This window comes from Vigna angularis, chromosome 3, assembly GCF_016808095.1.
Source record: "Vigna angularis cultivar LongXiaoDou No.4 chromosome 3, ASM1680809v1, whole genome shotgun sequence".
Classification (NCBI taxonomy): Eukaryota; Viridiplantae; Streptophyta; class Magnoliopsida; order Fabales; family Fabaceae; genus Vigna; species Vigna angularis.
This window is the reverse complement of record NC_068972.1, coordinates 40,469,247-40,483,096: the sequence shown is the minus strand read 5'-3', so window position 1 is coordinate 40,483,096 and position 13,850 is coordinate 40,469,247. Positions and strand designations below refer to the sequence as shown.

Below are 13,850 nucleotides of genomic sequence, written 5' to 3'. Positions count from 1 at the left end.
TTAGTGAAAGTTAAAATAGAAATTAAAAATTTATAAAAGGGCAAAAGAGCGATGGGGAGGTGCAGGAAGCACATTATGGTGGTGGAGGGAGCAACTCTCTGTATAAATTTGGATTACTTCTTGCATCCTACTATTTTCTTCTTGTATCCAAAAATTTTCTAAATACTATTACTTTTTATTTTTACTATAAAAATATAATTATCCTTTCTCTCTCTTATCTTCACCCCTCACATTTATCCTAACGTTTCACACTCACCCTGTCTCCATCCCACGATTCTTCTACCTCCTTCCTTTGTTCCTACGCTCCACAAAGCACAATATCTCCCCCCCACCACACTCTCTTCTTCACATAACACTCTCTTCAAGTAAATTTTATTCTTATTTTTTTTTATTGCTTATTAATTTGGAAATAACTCGGGGTGAATAAAATTTGAAATTTGACATTTAGATAATTAATTTTGGTTGATAGGTGAAACAAATTTAGAAATTCATAGTAAGTAAGATTTATTGAGAAAGCACCAAATTTTAAAATGATAAATACTGGATTTCAAAATTCGATTAAGATATTAGATTTCAAAATTTCGTTCAGAAAGTTACCTTTTAAAATCTTTTTCAAGTTACCATATGCAAAATCTAACATATATATATATATATATATATATATATATATATATATATATATATAATTTTAATATACTTTTTGGTTGTTTTAATGGTTTATGGTTTTTTTAGAAAAGAATTTTTTTTGTGTTGTTGTTTTGTTTTTTATTCTCTTTAAATTTCGTTAGGTGTATTGTTTTCAATGTTTGTTTGAATTTGTTTATTATAGAAATAACAAGAATACGAGGTGCCTCTACATACTGAGTTGAGAGTTATGCACAAACTAAAACTAGAAAGATACCTACAGTCTCTACTTGTAGATAGGGTCGTGATGGTGAAGCTGGAGATGCTACAACATTAGCTTATCCAGATGTTGATGACTAACAAGAGGGTGTTATTGAGCAGGACCAAGATGTTGTTCACAAAAAAAATGAAGTATTTGAATATCCAAGAGGTTCACATGACACTTATTTGCTCACGAACTATGTTGATTGCGTTGCATTTGCATTGTTGAAAGGCTAGTTTAGTATTATTTAATTTTGTTTTGATGGTTGATGACTTGTTTAAATTTTATATGCAATTTTTATGTGTAGGACCGAGGGAAGATAAATTTGGTCTCCTATGGAAAAAAAATTAAACAAATTTGGAGCATATAATCTCATTGTTCAGAATTATGTGTTGAATTCTAGTTTAATGTCTTTATGCGATATTTCGTACGATTACGCCGATGAGGGGTTGATATTGGCATTTGTTGAAAGATGGCATAGAGACAAACATTTTCCATGTCCCTATTGGTGAGATGATCGTCACACTAGATGATGTGTTTGTGTTGCTACATCTGTTGATAGTGGGACAATTTTTTCAAGCGACTTTGAAAACACTCATGGACCTTTTGGACGTGGATTGCACAAGAGCTACATCTAAATTCAGGCAATGTCGTGGTCCCCACGTAAAACTCAGTTGGTTGAGAGATGTATATAATGATTGTTGTGAGAACTAATAGTAGGAGTATAGCGCACAAGCCTATTTGTTGGATCTTGTTGAATGCACAATTTTTGCAAATAAGAGTGTGTACATCCATGTATCCTACTGGGTGCTCTTTAGATATTTGAGTTCTAGTAAGTATGGGGAGTTGTTGTATTTGCCCACTTGTACGAGCAGTTTGGAGATGCTAACTTTGCAAAGAGAAAGCAATTAGCAGGATATCTAACTCTTTTACAAGTACACATATATATCTTACACTTTGATTTTTTTATTGTTTAATTATTGAAATACATTTTCACTTTTTTGTAAAGTTGGATATATGAGCACTTTTCTAAGATGAGAAGGGAAAAAATTGTGGCTAGCTATGATGAGGCTAGGTCTTGGGCCGCATGTTTTGTGACACAGGGAGGAAAATTTCCAACTTACATGAGGTCAGAGCCCAATTAAATGCCTTGACATATGATGGGTGATTTTTTCCCAAATGGGTCACATCAAACTACATGCCCTTATCTGGCAATTTGTATCTTCTATGGCTTCATCGGGGTAGGTGGGATTGTTCACTTTCATCTACTCGAACGTGTGTTAAGGTAATTTGTGAATAAGTTTATCCCACGATCGTCAAATGTTGTTCTAGAGGCTAAGTTGGAAACTATTGATAATTGTTGGGTTACACTTCACCAAGCATTTATTGGTCAATGTCACAACAGTCTCCTCTTTATCTGCATGTGTTTAAGGATACATGTAGTGATTCAGAAAGGTATCCATCTTTATGTTATTTATGTTGCTGAGGACGACTGATGAGTTAATATTTAATCAATTTCACTTAGCTTATTGTACCGAATTTAATCAGGGAATTGTGCTTAAATGTCCGGTATTTTTCCGTTTTTGTTAAATGTGCTTAATTTGATCGGAAATTCTTATTTTAATTAATTCGAATTACCTGAGCTAATTATTTACATTAGTAATTGCAGGAAAAATTTTGGTAATACAAATTGGGATATTTGAAAGAATATTCATTTGCACACAATGATTGATTAAATTGAAGAGAAGTAACTCGTTAATGATGAAGCACATTCTCATTTCTTTTCTCTATAAGCAAGCACATAGCACACGGCCTTCCCTTGATTGAAGAAAATTATGAAGACATGGGACATGGTGGGGGAACCACTCACGGTTATTTCTATGAATCATAAGCAATGAATATTAAATGAATTGGAGATGCACGTGAAAGGCAACCATCCCATCTAATTCTTGAAAGTTATGAAGCATAATGGAGGGGCACATACAACATCTCTCACGTGTTTGGAAGATAGCAAGTTGCTGGAAAATTCATTTGCCAAGGGATTATCAAAGCTTGAAGTCAAAGTGGGAGCCACCTCCTTGGTGAAGAAGCATTCACGGCAAACAAATGAAGAAATGAAGAGTATTGTTTATCTTTAAGTGGGAGACAACATGTAGGGGCCACCATTGGAGGAGAAACCAAATTGGCTTGAAAGATGTAGAGACATCACACGGCCCTATAGGGTCACCAGTCCAGCACTTAGCATATCACGGCATTCCAGCAGTGTAGTAGCCGTGAGCTGAAGACAAGCCAACGAAAGAGTGAAGAGCAACTGATCCAAAACCAGCAACAAACGTTCAGGAGCTTTCCAGTGGTAACAACATCACTCACGGCTGGAAGTAGGAGCAACGGCGGTGAGCTTGAAGCAGCAGCGTCCTCCATCAGTAGCAGCGGCAGGAGCTGGAGAAGCCACGGGTCCAGGAGAGCAGCTGCATGGTGATGGATGGAAGTATGAGAAGTGTTCACGGGAAGAGAATGGAATAGGAAAGGAAGCACACTCCACACCATGGTCCCGCACGCCTTCAAACCCAGCATACAGCAGCCACAAGTAAGGAGATGAAGGCATGGCTGGAAGCAAAAGAAGAAGCTGGTCTAGCACCACATCACGGTCCATGGCAGCAAGGAAAAGCTGCAGCATCACATGGAAGAGAAGACAATAGCCATTGGTGATGAGAATGGAGGGCTCATGCTTCCTCTTGGTACGTCCATGAAGTGCTGAATAATGGATTGAATAAAGATGGAGAAAAAGACAAAAAGAAGGGGTGTTGGATGGAAATAAAAGTCACGTAAGTGGGTGCATGGACTGCTGGAAGAAGTTGTCACTTAATACAAAAGTGAATAATTACTCTTTTTTTTGCATTTTAAGTGGTATGCTCACGTGAAAGGAAGAGGGGTACACATGGTTAAGAATTTTGACTATAAAATGGGCAGCAGAGAAGTGGATCAAGCAGATTTCAGCATTAGATTTTAGTGGAGTTTAGGATAGCAGCCACCTTGGGAGGAGGCTCTCGCCTCTTCCTTCCCCTAAGCTATCTGTGTTTTTATTTTCCAGTGTAGAATTTTATTTCTGAATGCTTGTTACATTAATTTGATCATTTTCATTTTCATTTTTCATCTGTTGGGAAACATTTTAATTTCAAGTATTGAATCTTTTCCTAAATTTTATTTTCAGTTAAGTGCTTTTAATTTTATTGTCTCTTTTATTTTACCGTTTAGTATTTTCTGCACCGTTAAATTTTACCGTTTCTGCATATTTACTGTTCCGTTTTTACTGTCTTTTACCATTTGGTTTTACCGTTTTCAAAACTTGTTTCAGTGTTTTTTAAATTCTGTTGTGTTTAATTTCAAGTTTTAAATTTTATTTACCACACAAAAATCACAAAAACACCCCCCTACTTCGTGTAAAAATCTGAGACTGAACCCACAAAATTGGTCCTTGAGAGACGACTTAGGAGTCACTTCCTAGTAATATACTGCATTAATTCATGCAATAAAATTTGTATGACCGCGACAGTCTTACCAACGACTGATTAAGTCTCGTACCTCAATTTTGTCAACATCTCCTAGATGATATTTCAATGAGTAGGGGATTGGAGTCAGGACCTATTTTATTCGTATGAAACAAAAAAAAATGTTTATGTATTTATGTTATGAAACAATGTTAATTAGTATGTTGTTATCGTCATTACAAGACACTATCAGACACATTGTGACCATCTTAGAAAGGATGATTGATTGTCGTGATGTGAGTGAAGGCATTGTAGCCTAAGACCAGACTAATGAGGCATTACAGATAGCTCATGGGGCGTTCGAATAACATGCCCTTAACAATAAAGGAAATCACAATGTATGCGATAAACGTTCATCTACATCTGGCTAGTAGCATGATTATTTAATTATCTCTTAACCTATGCTGATTTTCGTGTAATACCAACGTTTTTATTATGACTTATGTTGTTTTGAACTTTAAGACAATGTTTGTAACTAAAAAACTTTGTATTTATTATTTGCATTTATATCATTGTATACATAATACAAATATCAGTTCTGATGCAAGTCAACATAACTGGTATTCGTGCCATCAACTCTACAAATGTTTACATCCTACTGACATAAAAAGATGATCATGCCTGAGCCTTGGGGTAACAATGGGTAGACAATATATTATCCACCATCGTAAAGAACAACCTTCTTGTAGGTGAACTTATAAAGATCAAATTAGTAAATGGAAATTATTTTATTTTGGTAAAAAATACTAATCACTTTACCTACACAAAATGAGAACCATGAACATATCCTATACTTATTAGTTGATGTTGTCTTATATTAAAAGGTTGTCTAGTACGTCGTGGAAATATCGTAATATTTTGAACCAATGACAAATAAACTAAGATGACATTATATCGATTACCAATAACATAATCGATATCTGGTATAGTCATCTACTTCTCCATATTAGCCTGTAATTAATGAAATAAATTTTTATGGAAGAAAAATAAATGACATAATAAGTAAAGTGTGGAGTGTAGCAACACATACTCCTCATTGTGAGTCGATTAGCAAAGACTTTCTTAGTTCTTCTAGTCGATCATAGTTTCCTACTAATATTGCATTAATCGTGCCACTAATTAAGTTCTTTAAACAAATCATGTCAGATAAGGGCTCATGACTCTTCACCTATCCCTAACAAAGCAGTAATGCATTTATACCCTCAATGACCATCAACAACATCAACAATGTAAGCGTAACATATTGGATGGAACTGAAGTAACATGAGTATTTGCCTTTGTTGCCTAAATCCAAATCTTGCATCAGATTTAGCCTTAGATTGCATGTATTTCTTTGTTGAAGAACTATCATGTTTGGAATGCAAGACATCTACACGCTCGAAATACGAGAGTTTAGTCTTTGTAGACCATTAAAATAGATGAACTTTAGTCTTTTTGTTTACCATTTATTTTAACTTTATGCATTGAAGGTACCATTGATGTCATAGCAGGACAAACAATTTCAAGTAACTTCTGTTTGACTGTCACTTTTCCTATAATGTGAACTTTTTTGAAATGATTAAGCATCAAACCAAGTTCCTTTTGAATGCATAACTCTGCATGCGATTCATTTAATGAAATATTTGAAAAGCTCAATCTAGTCCGCATGATATCAATTTCAGACAGAGGAATCATCCCAAGGTCATATCGTGTTAATTCACAAGCATATGGTATATGTTCGTTTCATAACGTAGCCACAACTTTCACTATCAAATCTTATATGTTGAACTCGATCGAACTCCTCATTAATGAGTCTTAAAGCATATTTTGATACATATCCAACCAATCTTTTATCTTACTTAACTTAAAAGCATCACTCATAAGATTTAGACTTTTTTCAAATGATGCCTTTATTTCATTACGTTATAAGATGATGACATTATGAATTGCATCCAACATGAGCAAAGGTGACCCATACTGTTTCCTAATACCTCCTTTAGGCTCTAGTGAGCAAACTCAACACTAATACAAATGACAAGAACAATATCATAAAACATCTAACAAAAAAAACTAAATAAAATAAGATGCAAACACACATGTTTGATGTTGTGTTTCCTAAATGCATTACTCAATTTGCCCATACCTTTGCAAAGTATTTCTTATACGAAATTATCCAAGAGTCATTAAAATATTCAAAGAATAACGGTCATGAATTACAAACATGATGAAGGCGATCAACACAATCACTAAAGGTTGACTTATGTTCACAATTCATGACATTTTTTCATGCTTCCATTATAACTTCCCGTGTCTCGACATAATTAACTAACATTTTGCACTTGACTTGCAGATTGTTTTGAATGTGGAAACGTCATAGGAGATCATAACATTAAGAAAATACAATGTCAATGAAATTTATCAAAACTAGGTCTTTGTCGATAACAATGACTTGTGAATCACCCTCAAATGTTATAAATAATCCTCTTAGCCTTTTCAAGTCGAAGTGAAATTATTTTTTCGTTCACTTGATAAATTACAAAGGCAGCTAAGAAAGTCAATCTTGTTGATGTGACCTCAACTATCTCAAGTATTAGCAACAAATATTTGTTAATTTTGTAGATGTTATTATCCATAAAAAAATAATATTAAATGCATTCAACAATTTTATTGTATCAGCATGTGTCCAAAAGAGGTCACTTATCACCTTTGATTCATCTACACATTTATTCTAGTGGATGTATTTATCATATTCTAACATTATCATCCACCAATGTGATTCAATTCTTGAACCTCTCAATGATTGTTTGCAAGTGCACTATGTATTGTATACTTGCTTAATTGTTGTTACATTACACTCATTATTTTCTTTCAAAGTAAGGAGAATGTTTGTAGGCTTCACTTGACTTTTAGTCAATATCAAAGCAATGATTGTTGAATGAATTTTAACCTATTAGCAAAAGGGTGACCAACTAAAGTCTATGACAAATTATGGTTATAGTATCCACACATTATCTTTAATACCCACCTCTCTCCATTAGAAATTGGTTTATCTCTCAATTTAAAAGGACATTCGCATTTTCTTGTGTAGGATATACTAGGTTGAACATCATATTTATACTTTTTGTACTTTTCACTCCTTTCACATCCTAACAATACATACATCTTTCTCTCAGTTTGATTATTAGCTTTATCAGATCTTATAATGACAACAACAAAACCAAGATCAAAAGCAATCCCTAAAATCCACTTAATTAACTCATAAAGTATGGGAAAATTTTGATCAGTTGTAAAGTTATTTGCGTAATCTCCCTCATACATTTCATTTATAAAAGAAGATAAATTTGACATGTGTTTCGGTGGAAAGTTTTGGGACCGAGAAACTAACCTGTTGATGCGTCTGGGCCGCTCGCTCGCCTCCAAACTCCAGCTGTTGGTCGATCGGTGTTGACGCAAGCCGATCGCTCTCCTTTTGAACGATGGCGGATGTACCTGCAAAAGGTACTCCGACGCCCAAGTTAGGCGTGTGATTTGAAGAGCCTCGGCTCTTGATTGAATATTTAGTGAATGTTTATCACTCTTGAGTATTTGAGAATAACATAGAGTAAATAATGTGTAAGTGGAACATACCTGGCCTTTGGCCCTGGCTTTCTATTTATAATTTACCTCATGGATCTCAAGCTGATATAAGCCCAATAAAATATAAACAGAATAAGATATAAACAGATTACCTGAATATCCGGTTGGTTGTTTGTAACCACTCGGTTAATATTTTATACGATACATGCCCCCCAAGTCCGAGTTAAGCGGTCGGCTTTAGCCGTGGTTAACTATAGGACTGATGAGTTTTGGGGAGGCTGCGTTGGCGGAACCGAAAGCGTTTTACCGCTCGACCTTCAATAGTAACCGAGCGGAATTTACCGCTCGGTCTTTGACATTTGTCGAGAGTGTTTTACCTCTCGACCTTCGACATTTAACCGAGCGGGATTTACCGCTCGTCCTTCAACCGGAACCGAGAGGAATTTACCTCTCGGTCTTCGACATTTGTCGAGAGGGTTTTACCTCTCGATCTTCGACATTCAACCGAGCGGGATTTACCGCTCGTCTTTCAACAGGAACCGAGAGGAATTTACCTCTCGGTCTTCGACATTTGTCGAGAGGGTTTTACCTCTCGACCTTCGACATTTAACTGAGCCGGATTTACCGCTCGTCCTTCAACCGGAACCGAGAGGAATTTACCTCGCGGTCTTCGACATTTGTCGAGAGGGTTTTACCTCTTGACCTTCGACATTTAACTGAGCGGGATTTACCGCTCGTCCTTCAACCGGAACCGAGAGGAATTTACCTCGCGGTCTTCGACATTTGTCGAGAGGGTTCTCGACCTGCGACATGAACCGAGAGGGCTTTACCTCTCGACCTTCGACATTAACCGAGAGGGCTTTACCTCTCGACCTTCGGCATTAACCGAGAGGGCTTTACCTCTCGACCTTCGACATTAACCGAGAGGGCTTTACCTCTCGACCTTCGACATTAACCGAGAGGGCTTTACCTCTCGACCTTCGACATTAACCGAGAGGGCTTTACCTCTCGACCTTCGACATTAACCGAGAGGGCTTTACCTCTCGACCTTCGACATTAACCGAGAGGGCTTTACCTCTCGACCTTCGACATTAACCGAGAGGGCTTTACCTCTCGACCTTCGACATTAACCGAGAGGGCTTTACCTCTCGACCTTCGACATTAACCGAGAGGGCTTTACCTCTCGACCTTCGACATTAACCGAGAGGGCTTTACCTCTCGACCTTCGACATTAACCGAGAGGGCTTTACCTCTCGACCTTCGACATTAACCGAGAGGGCTTTACCTCTCGACCTTCGACATTAACCGAGAGGGCTTTACCTCTCGACCTTCGACATTAACCGAGAGGGCTTTACCTCTCGACCTTCGACACTAACCGAGAGGGCTTTACCTCTCGACCTTCGACATTAACCGAGCGGGGTTTACCGCTCGTCCTTCAATAGGAACCGAGAGGAATTTACCTCTTGGTCTTCGACATTTGTCGAGAGGGTTTTACCTCTTGCCCGAGGGGGATTTACCGCTCGGTCTTCGACCTAGGAGTGCTTCCTAGGGAACGGGCTTTACCGTTCGACTTTGAGAGGGTTTTACCTCTGCTTTGAGCTAGGAGTGTTTCCTTGTGAACGGGATTTACCGTTCGTCGTTGAGAGGGCTTTACCTCTTTCCCGAGGGGGATTTACCGCTCGGTCTTCGACCTAGGAGTGCTTCCTAGGGAACGGGCTTTACCGTTCGACTTTGAGAGGGTTTTACCTCTGCTTTGAGCTAGGAGTGTTTCCTAGTGAACGGGATTTACCGTTCGTCGTTGAGAGGGCTTTACCTCTTGCCCGAGGGGGATTTACCGCTCGGTCTTCGACCTAGGAGTGCTTCCTAGGGAACGGGCTTTACCGTTCGACTTTGAGAGGGTTTTACCTCTGCTTTGAGCTGAAATTCTTGATCGAAATTGGTAACCGATGGTCGAGCGTGAATTGCTCGGTTTTATTCATTGCATAACGAAAGTTTAGTAAAATAACAAAAGTCTAAATCAAGAATTTAAACGTGACATTAAATAGAGATTGGGATTCCTATTTTCAGTTTATAACTCCGCGAACCGATCGTTCACGATGGCGAGCAGGACTACGACTATAGTCTCGCCTTCGTTCGTTCTTCCGATACGCTCGTTCGGGACTTCTTCTTGCTTCCTGTATGTACTTACGGAGGTGTCCTGCCCGAACGAGACGTTCTATTTCGTTTTTGAGCGTAATGCATTCTTCTGTAGTATGTCCACGATTCTGATGAAAATGACAGCGCTTCCTTTCATCTGCGTATCTTGGAGATGGTTTCGTTTGGAGTGTGAGAAGTTCAGCGTTTAGAGCTTCTTCAAGAACCTTTGCCCTAGGTGTGTTGAGGGGTGTATAGTGATTAAATTTAAATGTTCGGGAAAACTCCCCGCTTTTACCATTATTGCCGAACGGTCGCTTACCGTCCTTTCCACCTCCACTTGCCTCAGTTTCTTGTTGTCGCTTTCTTTGTGAAATTCGCATGTCCTCCATGCGGATGAATTCGGCTATCCGTTCTTGGAGCTCCTCCATTGTTTTTGGGGGTCGTGCATACAATTTCTCAGCAAAGTACCCTGGTTTTAGACAGGAAGGCAAATTGGTGATGATAAAAGATTGACTTACCTCTTTGACTCGTCGTGCAGTTTCCATATACCTTTTCATAAAGGCCTTCAAAGTTTCTCCCTTTTCCTGCTTAGTATTTACCAATTCCGCTGGCGTTACTTCCTGATTACGATTGGAGGCGTATTGCCTTTTAAAAAGATTTTCCACAGTGGCGAAGCAATCCACTGTGTTTGGGGGAAGAGTGTTATACCACTCTAATGCTTCGTCCTTGAGTGATAAGGAGAAGGCTCTGCACATAACCGGATCACTGTCCGTGTAGAACACCATTGCATTGGTGAAAATCCTGAGATGATTGTCGGGATCTGTCGAGCCATCGTACTTATCCAATACAGGAGGGTTCTTCTCTGGCATTGGAGCTTGCATGATGATCGCAGTGAAAGGGAGCAGACTGGAGGGCCGATCGGTTCGTAAGGGGGACGGTTCCCTTCTTCCCCGATCGTTCGGGTCAGTATGCCGAGATGGCTGCTGATTACGACTTCCAGCGTTATCATTGTGTTGGTTGTTACCCCGATCGGCTGTGGACTCCGAGTGTTGAGTTGACCGCTCGGCACGACCTCGTTCTGCTCTCAACATTGTAATTTCTTCTGCGTGTCTTCGCTGCATCTCCTGTTGTGCGTGCGTTTGTGCTTGTATGGTTCTGGCTTGTGCCTGTATTTGCGCCTGCATCTGCGCTATCAAATCTCTGGTGTGTTGTTCTTCCTCCATGCTCCTCGTGGTCACCATTTGGGTTTGCCGCTCGGCCCCACGGTGGGCGCCAAAATGTTTCGGTGGAAAGTTTTGGGACCGAGAAACTAACCTGTTGATGCGTCTGGGCCGCTCGCTCGCCTCCAAACTCCAGCTGTTGGTCGATCGGTGTTGACGCAAGCCGATCGGTCTCCTTTTGAACGATGGCGGATGTACCTGCAAAAGGTACTCCGACGCCCAAGTTAGGCGTGTGATTTGAAGAGCCTCGGCTCTTGATTGAATATTTAGTGAATGTTTATCACTCTTGAGTATTTGAGAATAACATAGAGTAAATAATGCGTAAGTGGAACATACCTGGCCTTTGGCCCTGGCTTTCTATTTATAATTTACCTCATGGATCTCAAGCTGATATAAGCCCAATAAAATATAAACAGAATAAGATATAAACAGATTACCTGAATATCCGGTTGGTTGTTATTAACCACTCGGTTAATATTTTATACAATACAACATGAAACTAAAATTTGCTTATAACTCCATAAAACTTAAAGGACAATATTTCATATTAGATATGAAGAGTCTAACCACTTACGATATGACATCAACGTAGAATACCTTATTCAATAATAATAGAGATCAACAAATTCATAAAACAAAAAAGCAAAATAAATTAAAATAAAAAATAAAAAACTATAAACAAAACAAACTAAATAAATTTTAAAAAAAACACCAGATTTTGAAATCTAATGAGTTCCTTAACTAGATTTTGAAATCTAATGAGTTTCTTAACCAGATTTTGAAACTCGATGAGTTTTTCAAAATCTAGTGAGTTTCTAAAATGGATTTCCAAATGTAGTGAGTTTTTAAATCAAATTTTGAAATATAATAAGTTTCTAAATCCAGTAAATTACTTAACCTAATTTTAAAATTCAGTACTTTCTTAAATTAGATTTTGAAATTCGGTATTTTCTTCAATTAGATTTTGAAATTCGATGATTATTAAAAAAATTCACTCAACGACTTTCTGAATCTGATGAATACTTTTACGAACCAAATTTTCAAATCGTACAAAATATAATAAAAATAAATACTAAATTTGACATTAAAATGCAAACATATAAGTGAAGAAGAACTAAGTGAATACGTATTTTTATTTCAAACAAAAAAAAGTTTGAAACGAAGATAGATGAAAATAAAGAAAGAAAACATAAAAACGTCATTAAAAAAATAAAAAAAGATGAAGGTGAAGAAGAGAGAAAACATCATTTGAGTTGCTTCTAAAAGTCACTTGAGTTGCCAACATAAGTAAATATAGCACCGCAGAGGTGCAGGAAGAGAATTTAGGAGGTGCAAGAAGAAAGTTCCGATAAATTTTTACAATGTTTTCAATCATCCTGTGCGTTTTGAGTGTTATTATGTTGTTTTTGGTTTTTACTTTATCATTTTGTAAATCCTAAGCACATGATAGTAGAAGTTAATTTAGTCACCATATTGTTGGCCACGGAAAACATGGTTTTGTTTAGCTTTTTCATTGAGTAAGATGTTTTCTCATAAAATTTGTGGATTTTTGTTGTGTTCAAAAATTGGTTATCTCATGAAAGCCTTATATAATAAATTCTTATTTTTAAAATACTTAAATTTAGTATTGAAAAAAAACTTTGTTAATTATTTTCAATTCTAATTTATAAACAAACTCACATCTAAATAAAATAAATCAAATTTATAAATTTCCAAATCTTATGCAAACAGTCATCTTAACTATTTTTAGCTAATAAAAGGGAGCTAATTAAGCTAATTTAATTTACAATATTTTGAACCATCTTCAAGTTCACTAACAAATAAAACTATAATAATCTTGACATAAGTTGTGTATCCTGTCTAATCCAACCCCATGTATTTGACTTTCTTATCGCAAAGTTTGACATTTATATTTTTCCAAGCTAGTTATTGGGGCAAAAACAATTTGGTAACCAACTTTTCAGTACATAAACATATTATAACTTCTTTAATAATAAAATATTAAATTATGATATTTAATTAAAATATAAATTAAATTATTTAATAAGTAAATAATAAAAATACTGTACATTGGTTGTGCTAAGTTGTATGATTATCAAATTGGCTTGAAGTTGTATATGTTTAAGCTAAAGACATGATAAAAAATAATAACTGCTGAAATCCAAAGTCACAGAGGAGCCAAACACTCAATCGAAAAAAACCAAATTATTGACATTGAGTTCAACAAAAAAAAAAAAACTAGAATGAAAACAAGTGTATTTAACATTTTTCAGTTTGTAGAAATCCTAAAACTGCAAAAGTTTTAGAACACTATTTAACAAAACATGTTAACACATGAAATGAACATTTTTCTCTTTCTAGAAATCCTAAAAGTAAAAGTTCTAAAAACAATTATAACAAAAACATGTTAACACATGAAATGAAATTGTTAATTTTAAAAGAAGATTTAAAACTAAAATAAACAAACACACCCTGTGATTTTGCATTCTTGTTTTTCAGAATCCC

General features: G+C 36.7%; 1 protein-coding gene across 1 annotated transcript; it reads right to left on the bottom strand.

Annotated features, from left to right (window-relative positions):
• Positions 1–10,052: 10,052 nt before the first annotated feature.
• Positions 10,053–11,366, bottom strand: LOC108322765 (uncharacterized). The gene has a single exon (XM_017554997.2). It carries the CDS (start codon positions 11,364–11,366, stop codon positions 10,053–10,055), a length of 1,314 nt encoding a protein of 437 aa, XP_017410486.2.
• Positions 11,367–13,850: the final 2,484 nt, after the last annotated feature.

What these genes read in the sequence shown, in the direction of transcription:
- LOC108322765 (XM_017554997.2), bottom strand. Translation starts at nt 11,366, where the DNA reads ATGGTGACCACGAGGAGCATGGAGGAAGAACAACACACCAGAGATTTG.